General features: G+C 45.4%; 1 protein-coding gene across 17 annotated transcripts in view; it reads left to right on the plus strand.

The window, feature by feature from the left end:
* The window catches only part of EDA (ectodysplasin A), a 629,675-nt gene that overhangs the window by 54,169 nt on the left and 554,197 nt on the right, over positions 1-21,309 (plus strand). The window contains exon 2 of one of the 17 annotated variants that reach the window (XM_073228163.1): positions 12,174-21,138. The exons of the other annotated variants lie outside the window; for them this stretch is intronic. Coding sequence (XP_073084264.1) covers positions 12,174-12,248 — 75 coding nt within the window. The 3' untranslated portion in view covers positions 12,249-21,138. Of the gene's footprint in view, positions 1-12,173; positions 21,139-21,309 lie in introns of those variants that run through there. 17 annotated transcript variants of the gene reach the window in all.

Below are 21,309 nucleotides of genomic sequence, written 5' to 3' on the forward strand. Positions count from 1 at the left end.
ATTTTCTTTTAAGAGTTCCTATTTATTTTCTTTTAAGAGTATCTTGTAGTTTTTAGGGCATAGGTCTTTCACTTCCTTGGTTAGGTTTATTCCTAGGTATTTTATTCTTGTCGGTGCTATTGTGAATGTAATTGTTTTCCTGATTTCTCTTTCTGTTATTTTATTGTTAGTGTATAGGAAAGCCACAGATTTCTGTGTATTAATTTTGTATCCTCTAATATTGCTGAATTCTGATATTAGTTCTAATAGGTTTGGAATGGAGTCTTTAGGGTTTTTTATGTACAATATCATGTCATCTGCAAATGGTGACAGTTTGACTTCTTTTTTACCAGTCTGGATTCCTTGTATTTCTTTGTTTTGTCTAATTGCCGTGGCTAGGACCTCCAGGACCATGTTGAATAAGAGTGGGAAGAATGGGCATCCCTGTCTTTTTTCTGAACTTAGAGGAAAAGCTTTCCACTTCTTGCTGCTCAGAATGATTGTTTGCTGTAGGTTTATCATATATGGCCTTTATTATGTTGAGGTACTTGCCCTCTATTCCCATTTTGTTGAGAGATTTTATCATGAATGGATGTTGAATTTTGTCGAATGCTTTTCCACAGTATATGGAGATGATCATGTGGTTTTTGTCCTTTTTGATGTGGTGGATGATGTTGATGGATTTTTGAATGTTGTACCATCCTTGCATCCCTGAGAATAATCCCACTTGATCATGGTGTATGATCCTCTTGATATATTTTTGAGTTTGTTTTGCTAATCTTTTGTTGAGTATTTTTGCATCTGTGTTCATCAGGGATATTGGTCTGTAGTTTTCTTTTTTGGTGGCGTCTTTGCCTGGTTTTGGTATTAGGGTGATGATGGCTTCATAGAATGAGTTTGGAAGTATTCTCTCCTCTTCTATTTTTGGAAAACTTTAAGGAGAATGGGTATTATGTGTTCTCTATATTTCTGATAAAATTCAGCAGTGGATCCATCTTGTCTGGGGATTTTGTTCTTGGGTAGTTTTTTGATTTACAATACAATTTATTTGCTGGTAATTGGTGTGTTTAGATTTTCTCTTTCTTCCTTGGTTAGCCTTGGAAGGTTGTATTTTTCTTGGAAGTTGTCCATTTCTTCTAGGCTTTCCAGCTTGTTTGTATGTAGATTCTCATAGTATTCTGTAATAATTCTTTGTATTTCTGTGGGGTCCCTCATGATTTTTCCTTTCTCGTTTCTCATTCTGTTGATGTGTGTAGATTGTCTTTTTATCTTAGTAAGTCTGTCTATGGGGTTATCTATTTTTTTGTATTTCTCAAGGAACCAGCTCTTCGTTTCAATGATTTTTATCTATTGTTTTATTCTTCTGAATTTTGTTTATTTCTTGGTTTATCTTTATTATTTCCCTCCTTCTGCTGACTTTGGGCCTCATTTGTTCTTGTTGTTCCAGTTTCAATAATTGTGACTTTAGACTATTCATTTGGGATTGTTCTTCCTTCTTAAAATAGGACTGGATTGCTATATACTTTCCTCTTACAACTGTCTTCAGTGTGTCCCACAGAAGTTGGGGCTTTGTGTTCTTGTTGTCGTTTGTTTCCATATATTCCTTGATCTCTATTTTAATTTGGTTTGGTCTTTGAACCATTGCTTATTTAGGAGCATGTTGTTAAGCCTCCATGTGTTTGTGAGGCATTTTGTTTTCTTTGTACAATTCATTTCTAGTTTTATACATTTGTGGTCTGAGAAGTTGGTTGGTAGAATTTCAGTTCTTTTGAATTTACTGAGGTTCTTTTTGTGGCGTTGTATGTGGTCTATTCTGGAAAATGTTCCATGTGCACTTGAGAAGAAAGTGTATCCTGCTGCTTTTGGGTGTAGCATTCTGTAGATGTCTATTAGGTCCATCTGTTCTAGTGTGTTCAGTGCCCCTGTGTCCTTACTTGTTTTCTGTCTGGTAGATCTGTCCTTTTGAGTGAGTGGCGTGTTGAAGTCTCCTAGAATGAATGCATTGCATTCCATTTCCTCCTTTAATTCTGTTAGTATTTGTTTCACATATGTCAGTGCTCCTGTATTGGGTGCATATATATTTATAATGGTTATATCCTCTTGTTGGACTGACCCCTTCATCATTATGTAATGTCCTTCTTTATCTCTTGTTACTTTCTTTGTTTTGAAGTCTATTTTGTCTGATACAAGTACTGCAACACCTGCTTTTTCTTCCTATTGTTTGCATGAACTATCTTTTTCCATCCCTTGACTTTTAGTCTGTGTATGTCTTTGGGTTTGAGGTGAGTCTCTTGTAAACAGCATATAGATGGGTCTTGCTTTTTTATCCATTCTATTACTCTGTGTCTTTTGATTGGTGCATTCAGTCCATTTACATTTAGGATGATTATTGAAAGATATGTACGTACTGCCATTGCAGGCTTTAGATTCATGGTTACCAAAGGTTCAAGGGTAGGTTCTTTACTATCTTACTAACTTATCTCACTTGTTAAGCTATTGTTAACACAGTGTGATGATTCTTTATTTCTCTCCCTTCTTATTCCTCCTCCTCCATTCTTTATATGGTAGGTGTTTTATTCTGTACTCTTTTTTGTTTCATTTTACTGCTTTTGTGAGTAGCTGTTTTTATTTTTTGCCTTTAGTTTGTATTTGGTTGGTCTGCTTTCTTTGCTGTTATTTTATTTCCTCTGGTGACAACTATTTAGCCTGAGGAGTGCTTCCATCTAGAGCAGTCCCTTTAAAATATCCTGTGGAGGTGGTTTCTGGGATGAAATTTCCTCAACTTTTGTTTTTCTTGGATTTGTTTAATCTCTCCATATTTAAATGATAATCATGCTGGATACAGTATTCTTGGTTCAAGGTCCTTCTGTTTCATTGCATTAAATATATCATGCCATTCTCTTCTGGCCTGTAAGGTTTCTGCTGAGAAGTCTGATGACAGCCTGATAGGTTTTCCTTTGTAGGTGACGTTTTTCCTCTCTCTGACTTCATTTAATACTCTGTCCTTGTCTTTGATGTTTGCTATTCCAGTTATTGTATTTCTTGGTGTTTTCCTCCTTGGGTCCTTTGTGTGGGGAGCTCTGTGTGCTTCCATGGTCTGAGAGACCATTTCTGCCCCCAGTTTGGGTAAGTTTTCAGCAATTATTTTTTCGAATACACTTTCTATCCGTTTTTCTCTGTCTTCTTCTTCTGGTACCCCTATAATGCGAATATTATTCCATTTGGATTGGTCACACACATCTCTTAATATTCTTTCATTCCTGGAGATCCTATTGTCTCTCTCTTTGTCGTCTTCTCTGTATTCCTGTTCTCTGATTTCTATTCCATTAATGGTCTCTTGCATCTCATCTAGTCTGATCTTAAGTCCATCCAGAGATTGTTTTATTTCTTTATTCTCCCTCCTAACTTGTTCCTTTAGACCTTTTGTATTTCTCTGCAGGTCCATCAGCATGGTTATGGCCTATATTTTGAATTCTTTTTCAGGATTAGTAGTTATATCTGTCTCCCCCGGTCCTCTCTCGGCTGTAGTCTGAGTAATTCTGGACTGGACCAAATTCTTATGTCTTTTCATGGCAATAGAGGTAGTCATAGGCAAGTGGCATGTGTATCAGCTGGAGAACAAAGTCCCTTCCTGCTTGCTGGTTGCCCTGGCTCTTTCTGCTGCCAGTGTTAGTCACCCTCACACTGGGAGCAGCATCCGAGTTAATCTCCTGAGCCTCCATGTGCTGTGCAACCCAGAGGTCTGAGGGGAGTGGTAGGCATTCCTGGTGTGCTCTCCTGTGAAAATGCGCCCCTTTGCACCCAGCCTTGGCTTCGTCTGCCTGTGTTGCGCAGTTGAGCGTCATCTGCGGCCCTTGGTTTGGCCCAGGCAGCTGCACACTGGGAGGAGACTCTGGGTGCTACTGTGGGCGCTGCCGCTCTCAGGCTGCTCTGCCACTGTTGCGGGGCCACGCTGGAGGGGGAATGAATAGCAGCTTGTTTATCACCATGAGGGGTTTCAGAGCTGCGCTGCCTCCCAGGGGACTGGGGCATCTGAAGCTCCTCAGAATTCCCAGCCTGCTGGGCTGCATTTTCTGGGACAATTCCGTCCAGCTGTGAAGCCCCTGTCCCTTTAAGACTTTCAAAAAGCACTCACTTTTCTTTTTTCTCAGGGGAGCCAGCTTTGGAGACCCGCTCGCATATTTTACTTTTCCGTTTCCATAATATCCAGCACACCATGCAATGTATGTCTGTGCTCCCTGTGCGGATTACTAGGGCTGGGTATTTAGCAGTCCTGGGCTCCCACTCCCTCCCCTCTCTGACTCCTTTCCTCCTACTGGTGAGCTGGGGTGGGGGGAGCACTCGGGTCCCACTGGGTCATAGCTTGTATCTTACCCCCTTCGTGAGGTGCTGGGTTCTCGCAGATGTAGATATAGCCTGGCTGTTGTACTGTATCTTCTGGTCTCTCTTTTAGGAATATTTGTATTTGTTGTATTTTCAAAAATATATATGGTTTGGGGAGGATATTTCTGCTGGCCAACTCACGCTGCCATCTTGATTTCTCCAGACTCTCTGTGGTTTTCATTTTCTAAATCCAGTAACCCTAATTTAAGACACTGAAAGAAGGCCAGAGTGACAGGATCAGAATAGGGAAGAGGGAATATGGTGTGAGAAGAGATCAGAGAGGTACGCAGACAGGAGACCATACAGGGCCTTTAGAAGACCTGAGGAGTGTAATTTTAAGGGCAATGGGAGACTATTGAAGGGATTTTAGGTAGGGTAGGAACTTGATTAAATTTGAGTTTTGAAATAGTAGTATAGCTGCAGTATAAAGTCCTTACAGAAGAAACTGAAATTCAAAAAGATTAACTTGCCTGTGGCCACAAAGACAATAAGTAAAGTAACATATCCAGAAGTGGACTCTAGTCCTGATTCAAATTCTTTTCTGTTAACTGAAGTTGGAAAATGGCAGTGGGAGGTGAAATGATTTTAAGGAAAATACTATAAGTGATAGAGTAGCAGCTAGACATATACAGAATTATTCAAGATACTGTGATATTGTGATTTATAGTATGAAACATATATTTCTTTTTGTCCCAGTTCCTAGCATATAGCTTCCTAAAACTCTTGGAATTTCCCAAGTGCCAAGAGCCAACAAGGTGCCTTTTGTTATGTTACTGCGGTGATTTTTGGAAATCCCCTAGGGTAACCTATGGATGGGGGCTGGTTGCCAACCATGTGATTAGAAGGTTGGAACTTTGCATCCCACCCCCAAACTCCCGGAATGGGTAGAGGGGCTACAGACTGAGTTCAGTAACCAATGGCCAATGATTTCATCAATCATTGCTGTGTAATGAGCCTCCATAAAACCCCAAAAGGAAGGGATTCAGAGAGATTCCAGTAAAGTGGCTCAGAGAGAACATGGAAACCCTGTTCTCTATGCATCTCTTCCATCTGTCTGTTCCTGAATTATATCCTTTTATTAAAAAATTATCTAGTAAGTAAAATGTTTCTCTTGAGTTCTGTGTGTCACTCTGGGAAATTAATCGAACAATCTCACCTATGGAGGAGGTTTTTGGAACCTCCTGTCTATAGCTGTTAAGACAGAATCACAGGTGATAACCTGGTCTTGAAATTGGCACCTGAAAGGGGGGAAGCATCCTTGTAGGACTGAGTCCTTAACCTGTGGGATCTGATGCTACTTCTAGGTAGACAGTGTCAGAATTGAGTTAAATTGTAGGACATCCAGGCAGTGTTGAAAAATTACATGGTGTGGGGAAAGAACTGTAGATACCTTAAACAAATGTCCTTCTGCTTCTGTTGTCAACCTTAGTAAAAATATTATTGGGGAAAATCTAAAACCTAGTGAATAACCTGAGGGTGCCAAGGAATGTAAGCTTTAATGCAAGTAAGGACCATTTCTTCTTCACTGTGCCTAGATTACACCTATTACAAAATAGGCTTCAAACAAATAATAGCTATGTTTGTGTAAAATGTATCAAAACACATATGAAACACAAAGAGCTAGTCATATTTGGCATTCTTAAGTAATAGAATATTAGATAATGAAGGGTCCCCACCAGTAAGATGGCAAACTTCCGGCTTCTCTTCGGGGTCCTCAATTCCCGCCGGCACCACCTGAAGCCCAATCACCTCTCACCCCCCTCCCAATCCCAGCACCTAGCCAACAGCCACCAGCCCCGTAGAAGTGACACCTCAATCAATTCATGCCCCTTCCTATATAACCCAGCACCTTTCCCTAATAAAGCAGAACTCTCCGGTGTATTGCTGCTATGTGTCGCTCCTTTCCTTTCCTTGGTGCCGAAACCTGGGAGACGGGACACCCCAACTGGGCCCCGTCTTCCCCCCGACACCAGCAGCAGCTTGCCCTCGTCCTCTTTTTCTGGCGCTGGCTCATCACACTCACCACTCCTCTCTGGCCTTTAGGTAAGTTTTCCCCCCTGAGTGGGCCACTCTTTCCCGAGCTATCACAGTGCCATTGACCGTGATCGTCCGGCAAGGCCCTGACGCTCGGGGATGAGGAGGGAACTCTCCCTGCCTCAGGCCTTCATGGCTGCGGCGGACCCTCAGGCCCCTCCTCCGATAGCCATAAATCCCCGCCTCAGGCCTTCACGGCTGCGGCGGACCCTCAGGCCCCCCTCCAACAGCCATAAACGAGGTGACTCCTTTGCGGATGAGAACGCTCCCTTTTTCCCCCCCTCCTCCTTCTGTTCCGTCCGCCGAAATCTGTTCTGTCTGCCGAAAATACCTAGCGCTAGGTACCTCGTGACTCCGGCACTCTGCCTACTTAGAGAAGTCTGGGTGACGACCCACACTTCCTAAGAAATTCCGACTCGTATATGAGTTTCCGCAGACCACCAAGGATCATCGGGGACGCCCTTTGTCTCCTTGCGGTCCGCTCCCAGTCCGAGGATCTCTGTTCGTCTTCCCCTGTTTGTCTCCTTCTCTGTCCTTCAGCCATGGGAGCCTCCTCATCCCTCCCTGAAAGTTCACCTCTTGAATGCCTACTTAAGAATCTGGCTACCCTCTCCCTGACGCCTGATATAAAACCAAAACTTCTCCGTAAATATTGCTCCCAAGATTGGCTGACATACCCCCTAGACAATAACAAGCAATGGCCCGCAGGGGGAGCTCTTGATCCTAACATTACTCGCAATCTCTTTAACTACTGCCAGCACCTGAAAAAATGGAAGGAGATTCCCTATATGGAAGCTTTCCGCCTCCTCCTCCCCCCACCCCCTCCCAAGTTCTCCTAGCCTGCAAGCCGTCTCCCTCCCCTCCCCACACTCCCAGTCCCTTTTCGATTACCTTTGACCCGGCCGACGAACCTCCGCCATACAGGCTTCCCCCTTCAGCCCCTCCCCCTCCTACAACCCCTCCCCCCTCCACCGCCGTGGCTGCCTCTTTCCCCGCGGCAGAAGCCTCCCGTCCTCTCCCTTCCACTTCTTCTCCTACAACAGCCCCTCCCCCTTCCTCTACCGCTGCCGCCGCTGCCTCTTTCCCCGTGGAAGCCTTCCATCCTCTCCCTTCCCCTTCTTCTCCTACAACAGCCCCTCCCCCTTCCTCTACCACCGCCGCTGCCTCTACCCCCGCAGAAGCCTTCCGTCCTCTCCCTTCCCCCTCCTCCCATTCCTCCACCACCATCTCCTCCCCCACCTCACCCCCTCCTCCTCCATCCCCCTCACCTCCCCCCTCCTGCAAATCGAGCCTGAGTCTTTCAGCCCCCCTCTAACTAAGTTCCAGGAGCCTCCTCCGTCTTTGCCCCCTCAGACTCGGTCCCGAGGGCCTCCCAAAATTATCGCCCCCCTCTGGGAAGTAGCAAGATCCGAAGGCATCATGCGCATTCACATCCCTTTCTCCTTAGGAGATTTAGCCCAACTAGAGAAACGCCTAAGTTCCTTTTCCACTGATCCCACGACATACACCAGGGAGTTTCAATGGACCCTCTAGTCTTACAGCCTCACACATCATGACATTTTCATGCTCCTGGCCAGTACTCTCCTCCCTGAAGAGCATAGACGAGTTTGGGACTTCGCCCAAACGCACGCTACCGAAACCCACAAGACTGACCCCACCTATCCCCCTGGCCCCGCTGCTGTCCCCGAACAAGACCCACACTGGGATTATAACACCGCCATGAGTCTCTGCTCGCAAAATATTTTTGCCTCCTGCTTAATAGCAGGTCTGAAAAAGGCAGCTCGTAAAGTAGTCAGTTTTCAAAAGCTCCAAGACATAATTCAAAAGAGAGATGAAACGCCCTCCGAGGTCTTAGACAGACTCACTCAAGCCCTATTACAGTATACCAGCCTAGACCCAGAAACACCTGAAGGAAAATATGTCCTTATGACATACTTCCTAGCTCAAAGCTACCCCAACATTAAAGCTAAACTCAAAAAGTTAGAACAGGGCCCCGCTACCCCACAGACTGAGATCCTAACAGTGGCCTTTAAAGTCTTCCATAAGCGGGAGGAGGAGAAAGAACGCCGTAAACAAAAGGTGATCAGGCCAATTTCCAAATGTTGGCCCAGCTGATAAAACCACAACCTGGGCGCCCCTCTACAAACAAGCCCCCCCAGGAGCTTGTTTCAAGTGCGGAAAAGAGGGACATTCGTCAAGGGCGTGCCCCTCCCCCAGATCTCCTACCACCCTATGCCCCAGATGCCACAAAAAGGGCCACTGGGGGTCTGATTTCCCAACCACCCGAAGGGGAGGCTGGACGAACAACCCCCATCCTAAGCCCGCCGTAGTGGGGCTGGCAGAAGAAGATTGATGGGGCCCGGGGGCTTCTCGCCCGACCATTTCCATCACCAAACAGGAGCCGAGAGTTACTTTAACAGTAGACGGTCGCTCCATCTCCTTCCTCCTAGATACAAGAGCCACCTTCTCAGTCTTGCGAGAATACCGGGGCCCTACCACGCCAGCCATTACTCCTATAGTCAGGGTAGGAGGTAAACAGATTTTCCCATTCAACCCTTCCCCCCTTTTTATGCACAATCCTAGACAATCCCATACCTTTCTCCCACTCCTTCCTGGTTATGTCCCAGTGTCCCATCCCTTTACTAAGACGGGACATCCTTTCTCTCCTCCACGTTTCCATAACTATATCCACTCCCACAGCCCCCAGTGCTCCCTTTCTGATAGCTCTTATAGCCGACAAACCCCCTCTACCCAATGAAAGCTCTGGTTCCGCCCTCATACACCCTGTAAATCCCAAAGTTTGGGAAATTACAAGCCCCTCCGTAGCCCTATGTCCCCCTGCCTCTATCAAATTACGTGATCCCTCTCAGTATATCTGTCAGGCCCAATACCCCCTATCCACTTCAGCACTCATAGGCCTCCAACCCATCATTCAAGATCTCTTAAACAAAAATTACCTCAGACCCACTCACTCCCCATTTAATACCCCCATATTAGCTGTTAAAAAAAAAACCAACGGATCTTTCCACCTTGTCCAAGACCTTTGCCTCATCAACATAGCCGTTGTCCCTATCCATCCCTTAGTTCCAAATCCATACAGCCTTTTATCACAGATCCCTGCCTCGGCATCCCACTTCTCAGTCCCAGATCTCAGAAACCCATTTTTCTATCCCTCTAGACCCCTCCTCCCAAGATTTTTTCATCTGCACCTGGACGGACCCATACACAAGACATTCTGAACAACTCACTTGGACAGTTTTGCCACAAAGCTTCCGAAATAGTCCCATATTTTTAGACAAGTCCTAGCTCAGGACCTCAAACAGTTTCATCATGATCACTCCAAGTGCAGCTTATTACAATACATGGACAATCTTCTACTCTGCAGTCCCTCGTGGGAACAGTTTCAACTTGACACTGCCTCCCTTCTTAACCTTCTAGCTTCCAGAAGTTACCGAGTAACCCCCGTCAAAGCTCAAATCTCTTCCCCTCCTGTCACTTACCTCAGATTCCTTCTATCTCAACAAAGAAAGTCCATTACCTTAGACAGAAAATAGCTCCTCTCTGACCTGCCTGTTCCCAAAACCAAGACAGAAATCCTTTCCTTTCTAGTCCTGGCTAGATATTTTAGAGCGTAAATCCCTAACTTCTCCCTGTTAGCAAGACCCCTATTCGACCTCAGCAAGAGCCCCCCTAAAAAACCGTTATCCTCCTCACCCCGACACTCCTTCATTAAGCTCTGTCAAGCCCTTGTAGAAGCCCCAGCTCTCCATCTTCCTGATTTGTCGAAGCCCTTCTCATTATACATTCATGAGAGGTCCAGTCAAGCTCTAGGAGTCCTAGGCCAATATTATGGCCCATCCTTTGCCCCAGTAGCTTATCTCTCCCCATCCTTTGCCCCAGTAGCTTATCTCTCCAAGCAATTAGACCCCACAGTTCGGAGATGGGCCCCCTGCCTACGAGCATTAGCTGCTAGACAGCTCTTGCAGAAGGCAGCTCATAAACTGACATTCAGGGCGCCCCTTACCATTCTGTCCCCACATCACCTAAAAGATCTCTTAACCTACAAAAGTTTACAGACTCTCCCTCCCTCCAGACTCCTCACCTTACTGTCCTCTTTCCTCCAAAATCCCATTCACCCCCTTTGCCATCCATACCCGAATCATGACTTTTTCCTCCTTTACTGCTCTCTCGCTTTTTTCTTCATTCTTATTGTCTTCCCCGCCACCCCAGCCTCCTTTGTATGGCGATTCAAAGTCAGAGAGACTTACACACAGCATCAAACAAAAGTTACTGCCCTCATTGCCACACCAGACTGCCCTCTGAAAAGCTGCTCTGAGCCTTTATACCTCCACTTTCCTTCCTCCACCGAAGTGTTCACTAGCAGTTACCCTTATTCTCCCTACCTCTGCTTCCTCTATGACCAAAAACAAGCCTATTGCAGGAGATGGCCAGACACCTACGGGGGATGTCCCTACTGGTCTTGTTCCATTCACTACATGGGTAACTTCCAGTACCCACAGTATTACTCCTCCAACCATTTCATGAAATATCCCAACGGCTCATTCTCCTTATCAGTCCCAGATCCCTGGGACTCTCGATGGGCTGCCAGAGTCACAGCCTCAGTTTACTACCGGGGGTCCTCGTCCCCCCACGGTACCCTTCATATCTCTCAAAAGTATGTTCCCTCTCATTCCCAGATCTCTCAAGTTGCATCAGATACCAGACATTCCAAAAAAGTCATTATCTAAACTCTTGACGGCGCCTCTTCATCTTTTTATCCCCGCCCCTCTTCCCATTTCTCCTGCTCTTCATTACAGCTTATTCAGGACACCACCATCTATCTCAACCACACCCTTAACACCGCCAATTGTTTCTTGTGTGCATCACTACAGCGCCCACTGCTGGCCGCCGTGCCCCTTAATATTTCCAACTACTCCTTCCATGCAGAAAGTCAACCACTCTGCCCCCTGGCAGACATACCCCTATGGGAACCAGAATACGCATATAATCTCCCATCCACCACTGTGTAAGCCCAACTCCATCCCCCTCCAGCGCACTTATCTACACCCCTACCTCCGGCTCTAAGACTTTTACGCAACCGGGACACTTCTTTTAATTAGTGTACTGGCCTTTTCAACTCACTGCCTCTCAACTCCAATACACCCTGCATTCTCGTCACCCTAATCCCACAGTTTACACTTTACAGCATGGCAGAATTTCTTGAGCTCCAACCTCCCTTGCCCTCGCGCACAAAAAGAGCTGCTTTCCTTCCCATCATGGTCAGTTGCTTTTTGATCACCTCAGCCATTGGGGCAGGGTTTTCGGGAGAAGCCTTAGGTCACTCTCTATGGGCAGTTAGAGATCTCAACGCCAAACTTGAGGGAGCCCTGACATCCACTGCCAATTCCCTAGCCTCCCTCCAAAGACAGGTCACTTCGCTAGCTAAAGTCACCCTTAAAAACCGGCGGGCCCTAGATCTGCTTACAGCCGAGAAGGGCTGCACCTGCGTCTTCCTCCGGGAAGAGTGCTGCTATTACATCAACGAATCCGGCATTGTAGAAACTGATATCGCCAAACTCACTGACCTTGCCTCCAGCCTCCACTCTACTTCCAATTCCAACCCATTCTCTTCTATACTAACAAACCCCCTCCTCACCTAGCTCTGGCCCATTGCAGGCCCCATAATAATCATTCTTCTTGCCTGTCTCTTCTTACCCTGTATAATAAAGTTCATCAAGTCCCAAGTCGGAAAAATCTCTAATCAAGCTTTCAACCAGTTTTTACTCAGGAACTACCAGCTTCTATCCACAGAAGATCCCTCACCCTCACATGACCTCCTCACCACATGCTGAGATGGACCCCTCTCTCCACTGGAAACTGTTCCTGGAAACAATGGCCGCAGACTCCTAGCTCCTGACGCCCATGTCCTCTTAGCACCATTGGAATCAACAGGTCCTCGACCTATGGTTACAGGGAACCTTCACTGATTTCTAACCTGAAGAAGTCCACATCTACTCATCCTTAGTGTGGGGAATCCTATCAACCCTTTCCTCCCAATCCTCAAACCCTCACTCCCTTCTACGCCCCTGTTCAGCAAGAAGCAGTCAGAGAGAAAGCAATGTCCACAAACCCATAGAGGAGAAAGGGGGGAATGAAGGGTCCCCACCAGTAAGATGGCAATCTTCCGGCTTCTCTTCGGGGTCCTCAGTTCCCACCGGCACCACCTGAAACCCAATCACCTCTCGCCCCCCTCCCAATCCCAGCACCTAGCCAACAGCCAACAGCCCCGTAGAAGTGACACCTCAATCAATTCATGCCCCTTCCTATATAACCCAGCACCTTTCCCTAATAAAGCAGAACTCTTCGGTGAATTGCTGCTATGTGTCGCTCCTTTCCTTTCAGATAATGCATATAATACTTCCTGAAATGATTCAGTAAATTTTGAGTGCATGTAAGTGTAAGGCTTGGCAAATTGTAGCTTGGTCTATTTATTCCAATTGTTAGGGTCAGTAGGCAAATAGTAACTCTATTAACTTGTGTAAACAATGCAACTGTGTTGTCTCTCTGGGCACTAGATGTTTGGAACCTGTGCTCTGACAGATTTATATGGTAGGGCTATTATTTCTGTACTTTTATTGACTTACAGCAAGCTTCCCAGTAGAATCACATTACATGCTCTGACATAAGCAAAGTGAATACCCAAACGTATTTCCTTTGTCTCCTTGCAGTATGTGAAATACAGCTTTTCATTTTTTCAGGAGTGAGGAAGGAGGTAGTATTTATCTCAGAGAAATTCTTCAAACCAAAGAACTGAAGTTGAGGTTGCCACATATCTGTATTCATGCTGTTAGGGTAGGTAAACAGCTAGACATAAGCATGGGGATTTGGGTCATAAGCTTGCTTACATTCTGCACATTCTATGCAAGCTATTTCCACAGGATGTGGAGTCAGAATATAGATAACAGACAGGCCAAAACTGGCTAGTTTCAATGTGGAGGAGAAATTGATCCAAACTTCACCCCAAAAATCCATTTACATAGTAAAAATCACACCCTGCTGTCATTAGCATAGTGAAAATCATACCTCCCTGTGCCATGACCATTCCATGGGGACCAAATATAGTAAAAAATCCTTCTGCCCAATATGAGTGGAGGAAGCCTGAGCTCTGAAAGACTCCACCTGTTCCCTCTGAAACCTAACTCACTTAATGAATATTTATCTCTTTATATAAAAAAGGGGCTCCCTATTTTTCCCTCAGGTCAAATCCCTCTGGGTCTGCCAACACTACAACTCTCCAGTGTGTACTCTTGCCTTTTTCTATAATCTTATTTTCAAAATAAACTCTTAATGCTCAACAGCTTTTTGTGTCGATTCTTGAATTCTTTCTCACAATGAGACCAAGGACCAGTCCCTATTAACAATACAACAAAGAACGCTCCTTCTTTGGAGAAGTAATATAGTATGAGAGCATTGGATTTGGAGTAAAACTTTGGTTCTCTTTCATACAGTGTAACTCTCTATCACTCTCTATGTGTAATATGGGATAATAACATCTTCCTTATCTCGTAGGATATGGGGAGATCAAAAGGAAATTATGGATGGTTGGTCATTCATTATTAAGTTAGTAGTTCATGTGAGCTATTGTGTATTAGAGGCTGGCATATGCAGGAAAGAAAATAGATAGTGCCCCAGCCCCAATATAACTTGCAGTCTAACAGCAGAAATAGCCAATATATAAGTAAATATGTGTTTACGAAGGGCTGTGAAGTGTGCTATGGGAGAATAAGAGGTAAGGACCTGCTTTAATTAGAATAAACAGAGAAGACCTTGCTGAAGAGGTAGCATTGTCACTGAGATACAGAATGAGAAGAGGATGGGGCAGGGGTGTCTCATATCAAGTAGTGGGAAAGCTTGTGTTGAAGTCATGAAGCAAAGAAGATCTTGGAATGTTGAAGGAACTGAAAAAGGAGCAGTGTGACTGGGAAGTAGTGAGTAAGGCGAAAGTTATGCAAGATATGGTTGTAAAGGCATCAACCATTGCTAGCAAGAGTATGGATTCTCTTCTAAGTGCAAAGTCCTAAGACAGGAAGGAGTCTGGCATGTTCAAAGTGTAAGATGATGCCAGTTTGCCTAGAGCCTAGTGTAAGTGAAGGGGAGGTTGGTGGGAACAAGAGTTTGGAATTTTTATATAAGTGCATGAGGATAAGGATAATCTATAGGGAAGAAGAGATTGATGATGTGGGTGTCAGGGAGGAAGAAATTTCCTCTAGTCCTTGAGGTTTTTCTAGCTGGTCTAAGAATCAAATTTACATGAGACAGATTAACAGGAGAAAAAACCCCCACAAAGTTTAATTACATACATATGGAGGTCTAATAATAAAACTGAGAGTCAAAGAAATGACCAAGACATGAAGCTTTTATGCATTTTACACAAACAAACATAAATCTGTGAGGAATTGACAGGGGAAAGGAAACTTAAGTTTGGGAGCTTCAATTAGTAAGGAATCCTAAATAACATTTGAGCTGGCATAGTAAATTAGTAAAAAGTAACAGGTTTGTTTATACAGGTTTCTTTGGCCTTTAATTCCCTGCCTCTGATGATAAGGAAGTCACTCTACCTCCAGGTACAGGGAGAGCACTTTCCCATGGGAGATTTCTTTCCTACTTTCAAGGCTAGAGGACAGAGTTGGGGTGAGAGAGAACCCCTTCTGCGTCTGCTGTTTCTCCAGCCATTTTAATTCAAAGTAATCAACATGCCAAAGTGACACGTTTTGGGGACAGCCTGCCCTTGATCCTACATGGGATAACCAAAGAAGTAAAGTCTGAAAGGTGGCCCAGAGAGAGAAATGGGATACATAGTACAAATGGAAGATATGGCCTTTGAGAGAGATGGAAGTTCATCCCTTGTAACAGAGAAAAGAGAAAATGTACACAGATGGAGATCAGCTGATAGATTTGGTGGTGGGAAGAGGGAAAGTGTCCCCCCTCTGAGAGCACCCTGATCAATGAAGTATGGGGCAAGATCATCAGGATAGAGGGCAGAGGAGAGTGAGGGAGAAGTTTGAGAAGGGAAAAAAAGATAACTGTCCTGAAAAGTAAGCTCAGTAGAGAGAAGTAGGATTTCAAACAAGCAGCACTGGGTACTTGTTTGAGGTCTGTGGAATGAATTTAAGTGTAACTTGTCAATAAGACTGTGTAAGTTCCTCTAGGAATATTCAGCCTGCACAGGTGCAAATTCAGAGCAAACAAATGGTTGAATTTATCCATGATCAATCATTTGCTGGACTAGTTTACTGATAAGGAGAGAGAGGCAAGGTCAATGAGGAAGTGATTATAATGTTAGGCTATTGAAATGCTAGATAAGGAGGGAGAAGAAGACAGAAGGTGAGAAATTGGCTTCTTGTTGAAGTTCATCCATTTATTCATTCAACAAAAAAATTTGAGGGGTTAATATAGACAGTATAACTATAAAAATGAAAAAAACATTAAAATAAAAATAATTAAAATGAAATATAGATATAAAATGTATAATTACAAATATAAAAATTTGATGCACCAGAGAAGACAGAAATTATAATAAATGAAGTTGAATGGGGGTAAGGGGCAAGCGGAAAAGGTAAAGGGATCATTTAAGACAGCAGGGGCATGTTTTAGGTATAGCTAAAAGAAAAAAAAGATCTTTTAAAATTCTCGGTGTATTTCATATGTGACTGCACAATCCATCTTGCTTTATTTTTTAGCAGGCTTTCAGAATAAATACTCCCAATAGACTGTAGCTTCACTGTTCAAAAAGTTTATTGTTCTTGTCTTTGACCTTTTGCCTCTGGCCTCCATGGAACTGGTCCAGGAAATAATTTTAGAATTAACTGATTAAACTCTCCAACTGTCCTGTTGAATGTGGGGTAAAGCTCAGATTTTCCAGAATCCCCTGCCTGGCCTTAGCCCATTTACATATACTGCTGCAACTTACCGCAGCCTCAGGGACAAGGGGTGGAGAGAGTCTGTTCTCTTCTCCTCTCTGTTGCATAATTAGTATGGTACTTGCCTGTCAATCACTGGGGACCTGCCCCAGGAATTTCTCCCGCAAGGTGAGGTTGGGGAAACAGGCACAAACCGTGGGGCAGAGACAGAGAGCACCAAGAAGGCTTTTGCTAGCAGGGACTGGGGAGAAAGGGAAGGAATGAGAGTGGTGGCCAGAGGGGACAGAGTCAGGCCTCACTGTGAGCAATAAAAGGATTTCTTCCAACCTGCCTTTCCCTTGACAGATGATGGTCACACCAGTTTATTTGCCCTGGGCCAGGAACATACTTCCACCTGGAGCTACATCTGACATACTAGGGCAGGATCGGTGAACCATAAATCTGTCTTCATAGGTGTGATGTTTGGGCGGGCTGCCCCTAAAGATGGTGGGTCTTCACCCAGGAACACCCCTGTGGATGGTGGGCATTCACCTGGAGATTCCCCAGTGGGGATCTGGTCTGGGGTAAAGTGCCTCCTAGAAGTGGGTCCCTCCCCAGAATTGGGGAAGGGTGGAGACACTGGAAGCTGTCTGTGAAATTGGGGGTGGCTGTTCCTCACAGCATTGGAAAGGGCTACTCAGGAGAGACTCGCTTCAGCACTGATTGGATGAACTGGGAGATGAGTTGTAGGATGCTCTAAAAAGGAAGGACAACTATTGAGAACTGAAATCGCGCTGCTGAGAGACATGCTAGTGGTGAGAGAAGAGGCAGAGCTGCAAGAGGCCATGGCGAAGAGAAAGGAAAGGGTAGTTAGTGCCTTCAGCCCTGGAGGTGGTGTAAAAGACATCACTGGAGGAGAAGCTGGGGAGGACAAGGGAGTGGGGCTGAAGATAGAGGCCCAGGCTGCTGCCAGAGGCACCAGCCCCTCCTGTATTAAAGGCCCTCCCAGTTGTGATTTAAGAAAATAAAGAAAATAAAAACTCAACAACCGCAGGTTCCTCAGGGGGAGGAGCAGCCCCCTCCCCAGGTTGTGGAACACTCCATACTCAACCCTTATACCCAGGATGAGCTGATGGATTTGAGCATCTGGTTTTGATAGAAACCCTTGGATCCTCTGCCTACATGGCTTTTGTGTCTTTGGGACTTAGGGATGAGAGTATTGTTGTCTGGGTCAGAAATGTGTAAATTGCTTCCTTACTGACTCACCCTTCCTTCTGGCAGTGGTTGAAAAATGCCCATCACACCCCAGAGAATCATGCACTTCTGGATTGTCTGACAGCAGCTCTCAGGGCAATTTGGCTTAATCAGGGTGATTTACCATACTTCCCCACTAGCTAGAAAATATATGCAAAGCTCCAACAGGTTTTACAGCAGTTGGGCATGGAAAATATCATCTATAATATGTACCCTCAGGATCCCAATGAGGTGTTTTTCACTGTGAGGATGAGAAACCTGGTGCTCCATACAGCTCCCCCATCCCTCTTTGAGTTCCTAATGACTATTCTTGCCCCCCACATAGGGCAACCCGTAAGTGAGGTTACTCATAGTAGATCTGGGGGAGGTTGAAACAGAAGTAAGTATGGTCTATCACTGAAATGAGAGGTTTAAAGGGCACTGTGAGGGTCTAGAGGACCCAGATGTGGGTTTATTTGATGAAAGTGGGAGCAGTGAAAGAAAAACTTGATGGGCAGCCCAATAGAATCTTGTTAGAGTTGTGGTACCAATTAAAGCCAGAGCAGTGGTTCCAGCTGCTGAGGTCAAAGACACAGAAGCTGGAGGCAAAGCCCCATGTCTGTCCTGTGTGTCTGCAGGACTTCCTGTGGGAAAGTACTCAGACCCCACCCTGGTCTCTGCCCCCACAGGAGGGTGATTGGGTGTTGTAGTTTAACTGAGGCCAGGGTCAAGGCCCCCACCTTGGGAAACATGGTGGGAACCAGAGGCCACATGTAGAATTAGCACTTCATTGGTCCACTGTGAATGTACAACGTGTGCTGGCACTGGTGGACACAGGACTTGAATGTGCTCATATATGGCAACCCTGAGTGGTGGGACCCCTGCTGTGATAAATGGCTATGAGGGTAAGACAATTAGAGTGAAGAAAGTACAAATCCCATTAGGAACAGGGTGTTCACTCTCAAATGAGTATACTGTGTATATTTCTCCCATCCCTGAATATATTGTGGGGATAGATATCCTGCAGAGCCTCTGGTTACAGACCACTGCAGATGAGTTCAGACTGAGGACACATGTGGTAAAGGCAGCTCTGAGGGGACATGCTAAGCACCTGCCTGTAGCTCTGTCTGTACCTTGGTGGGTGACAAATAATAAGCAATATAAATTGCCTGGGGGGCACAAGGAAATTGGAGAAACTATAGGAGTTGGAGAAGGCAGACATCATAAAGCCCACTCATAGTTCTTTTAATTCACTAGTGTGGCCAGTGAAAAAGTCAGATGGCTTCTGGCATATGACAGTGGATTACAGAGAATTGAATAAAGTCACACCCCTTTTCCATGTTGCTGTCCCCTCTATAGCAGCCCTTATGGACACCCTCAGTCATGAACTAGGGTTGTATCATTATGTTGTGGACCTTGCTAATGCTTTCTTCTCTATTGACATAGCACAGGAAAGTCAGGAACAGTTTGCCTTCATGTGGGAAGGCCGGCAGTGGACAATCACTGTCCTTCCACAGGGATACTTCCACAGTTCAAGCATTTATCATGGACTTGTAGCCCAGGATTTGGCCACATGGAAGAAACTGCAAACAGTGTGGCTGTATCACTACATTGATGATATTTTGCTCACATCTGATTCTCTCTCAGATTTAGAAGGGAGAGTTCCTAGACTGCTGCAACATCTACAGGAGAAAGGATGGGCTGTGAACACCAAGGTTGAGGGACCTGGTTTGTCAGTAAAGTTCCTGGAAAGTTATCCCAGAAGCAGTCATAGATAAGGTCCAGGCTTTCCCTACCCCTAACGCTGTGGCATTGATACAGGAGTTTTTGGGTCTTTTAGGCTACTGGACAGTAATTATCCTGCACTTGGCACAAATTCTGAGGCCCTTATACTGGTAGGTATGAAAGGGCATCAGGTGGGACTGGGATAAGACATGTGCATCTGCTCTTACTGCTGCTAAGCAAGCAGTCAAGGTTGTGCAGGCCTTGAGTGTAATGAACTCATCAAGGCCCTATGAGCTAGATGTTCACGTAACCAAAGATAGTTATGGATGGGGCTTCTGGCAGTGGCTTGAACAGATGTGCCAACCTATTTGATTCTGGTAGCAACTGTGGAAAGGAGCAGCAGTCTGGTACACCTTGCTAGAGAGGCAACTGGCTCCTGTGTACCATCTGTGGCTGGCTTTGGAGCCCATCACCGGATAAGCTCCAACCAATAATAACCATCTATCCCATCGCAGGGTGGATCTGAGACTGGACCCAAAGGCCATGGAGTGGCATGGCACAGATGCCCACATTGTCCAAATAGGGCACATATTTACAGCAGCATAGCACCCTCTCCACTAGCCCCTTAAGTGGAGAACCAAATGATTATTGGGTCCAGTGACATACACCAATGAAGGCAGGAAGAACTTGCTTTGGAGGCCTTATTGGGAGGGAAAAGTCCCTATACCTGAACATGCTTGGTATACAGATGGCTCCAGTTTTGTGCAGCCCCCGAAGTGGAGGGCTGTGGTTTTCCATCTTAATGCTGAGACAATATGGATGGAGGATGGAGAGGGGAAGAGCAGCCAATTGGTTGAGTTATAGACAATATGGCTCGTGATCACCCAGAGGCCCTCCCCAATAGTTGTCTGAAAGGACTGCAGGGCCCTCTATTGGGGCTTGACCCTGTGGCTACTGACATGGTACCATGCCCACTGGATGGTTGGTCACTGGCCCCTTTGGGGGCAAGAGTAATGGCAAGACCTATGGACCTCTGGTCAGACTAAAATAATTACTGTTTAAATGTGACTGGCCATTTACCTTTAGAGCGGACACATTGGCCCAGGTGCATTGGTTAGAAGGAAAGCCTGCCTCTGATATATCCCAATGGTTACATCAGTGTTTGTTGCATGTGGGGCAAAAGATAATGTGGGCTGTAGCCCATTCGTGGGGCTTGCCATTGACCTTTGAAGTCAGCAGAGCCTGGAAGGAGAGCCTTGTGTGCTCTAGAGGGACTTACATTGAGTCCTGCAGCAACATGGGACAAGAGTAAAGGGGCCGATACCCCTTGTCAGGTGGCAGATACACTATACTGGGCCCCTCCCTATATCAGAAGGATATCAGTATGCAATGACTTGTGTGGACATAGCTACTGGCCTGTTGGTTGCTTTTCCTGCATGTCATGAGATCAGCAAATGACCAAAAGGGGCCTAAAGTGTCTCTTTGCAGCCTATGGCCAGCCGCAGGTGACTGAGAGTGATCAAGTCACCCCCACTTTACTGGACATGCATTACAAGAATGGGTGCTGCCCCCTATGTTTATTGCAGCATTATGTACAATAGCCAAGATATGGAAGCAACCTAAGTGTCCATCAGTAGATGAGTGGATAAAGAAGATGTGGTACATATACACAATGGAATATTATTCAGCCATAAGAAGAAAACAAATCCTACCATTTGCAACAACATGGATGGAACTAGGGGATATTATGCTCAGTTAAATAAGTCAGGCAGAGAAAGGCAAGTATCAAATTATTTCACTCATTTGTGGAGAATAACAACAAAGCAAAAACTGAAGGAACAAAACAGCAGCAGACTCACAGACTGCAAGAAGGGGCTAGCGGTTACCAAAGGGGAGTGGTGGGGCAGGGTAGGTGGGGAGGGAGGGAGAAGAGGATTGAGGGGTGTTATGACTGGCACACATGGTGTGGGGGTGGTCACAGGGAAGATGGTGTAGCACAGAAAAGACAAGTAGCGACTCTATGGCATCTTGCTATGGTGCTGGACAGTGCTGGGGT

The sequence above is a fragment of the Manis javanica genome, chromosome X (assembly GCF_040802235.1).
Source record: "Manis javanica isolate MJ-LG chromosome X, MJ_LKY, whole genome shotgun sequence".
Taxonomy (NCBI): Eukaryota; Metazoa; Chordata; class Mammalia; order Pholidota; family Manidae; genus Manis; species Manis javanica.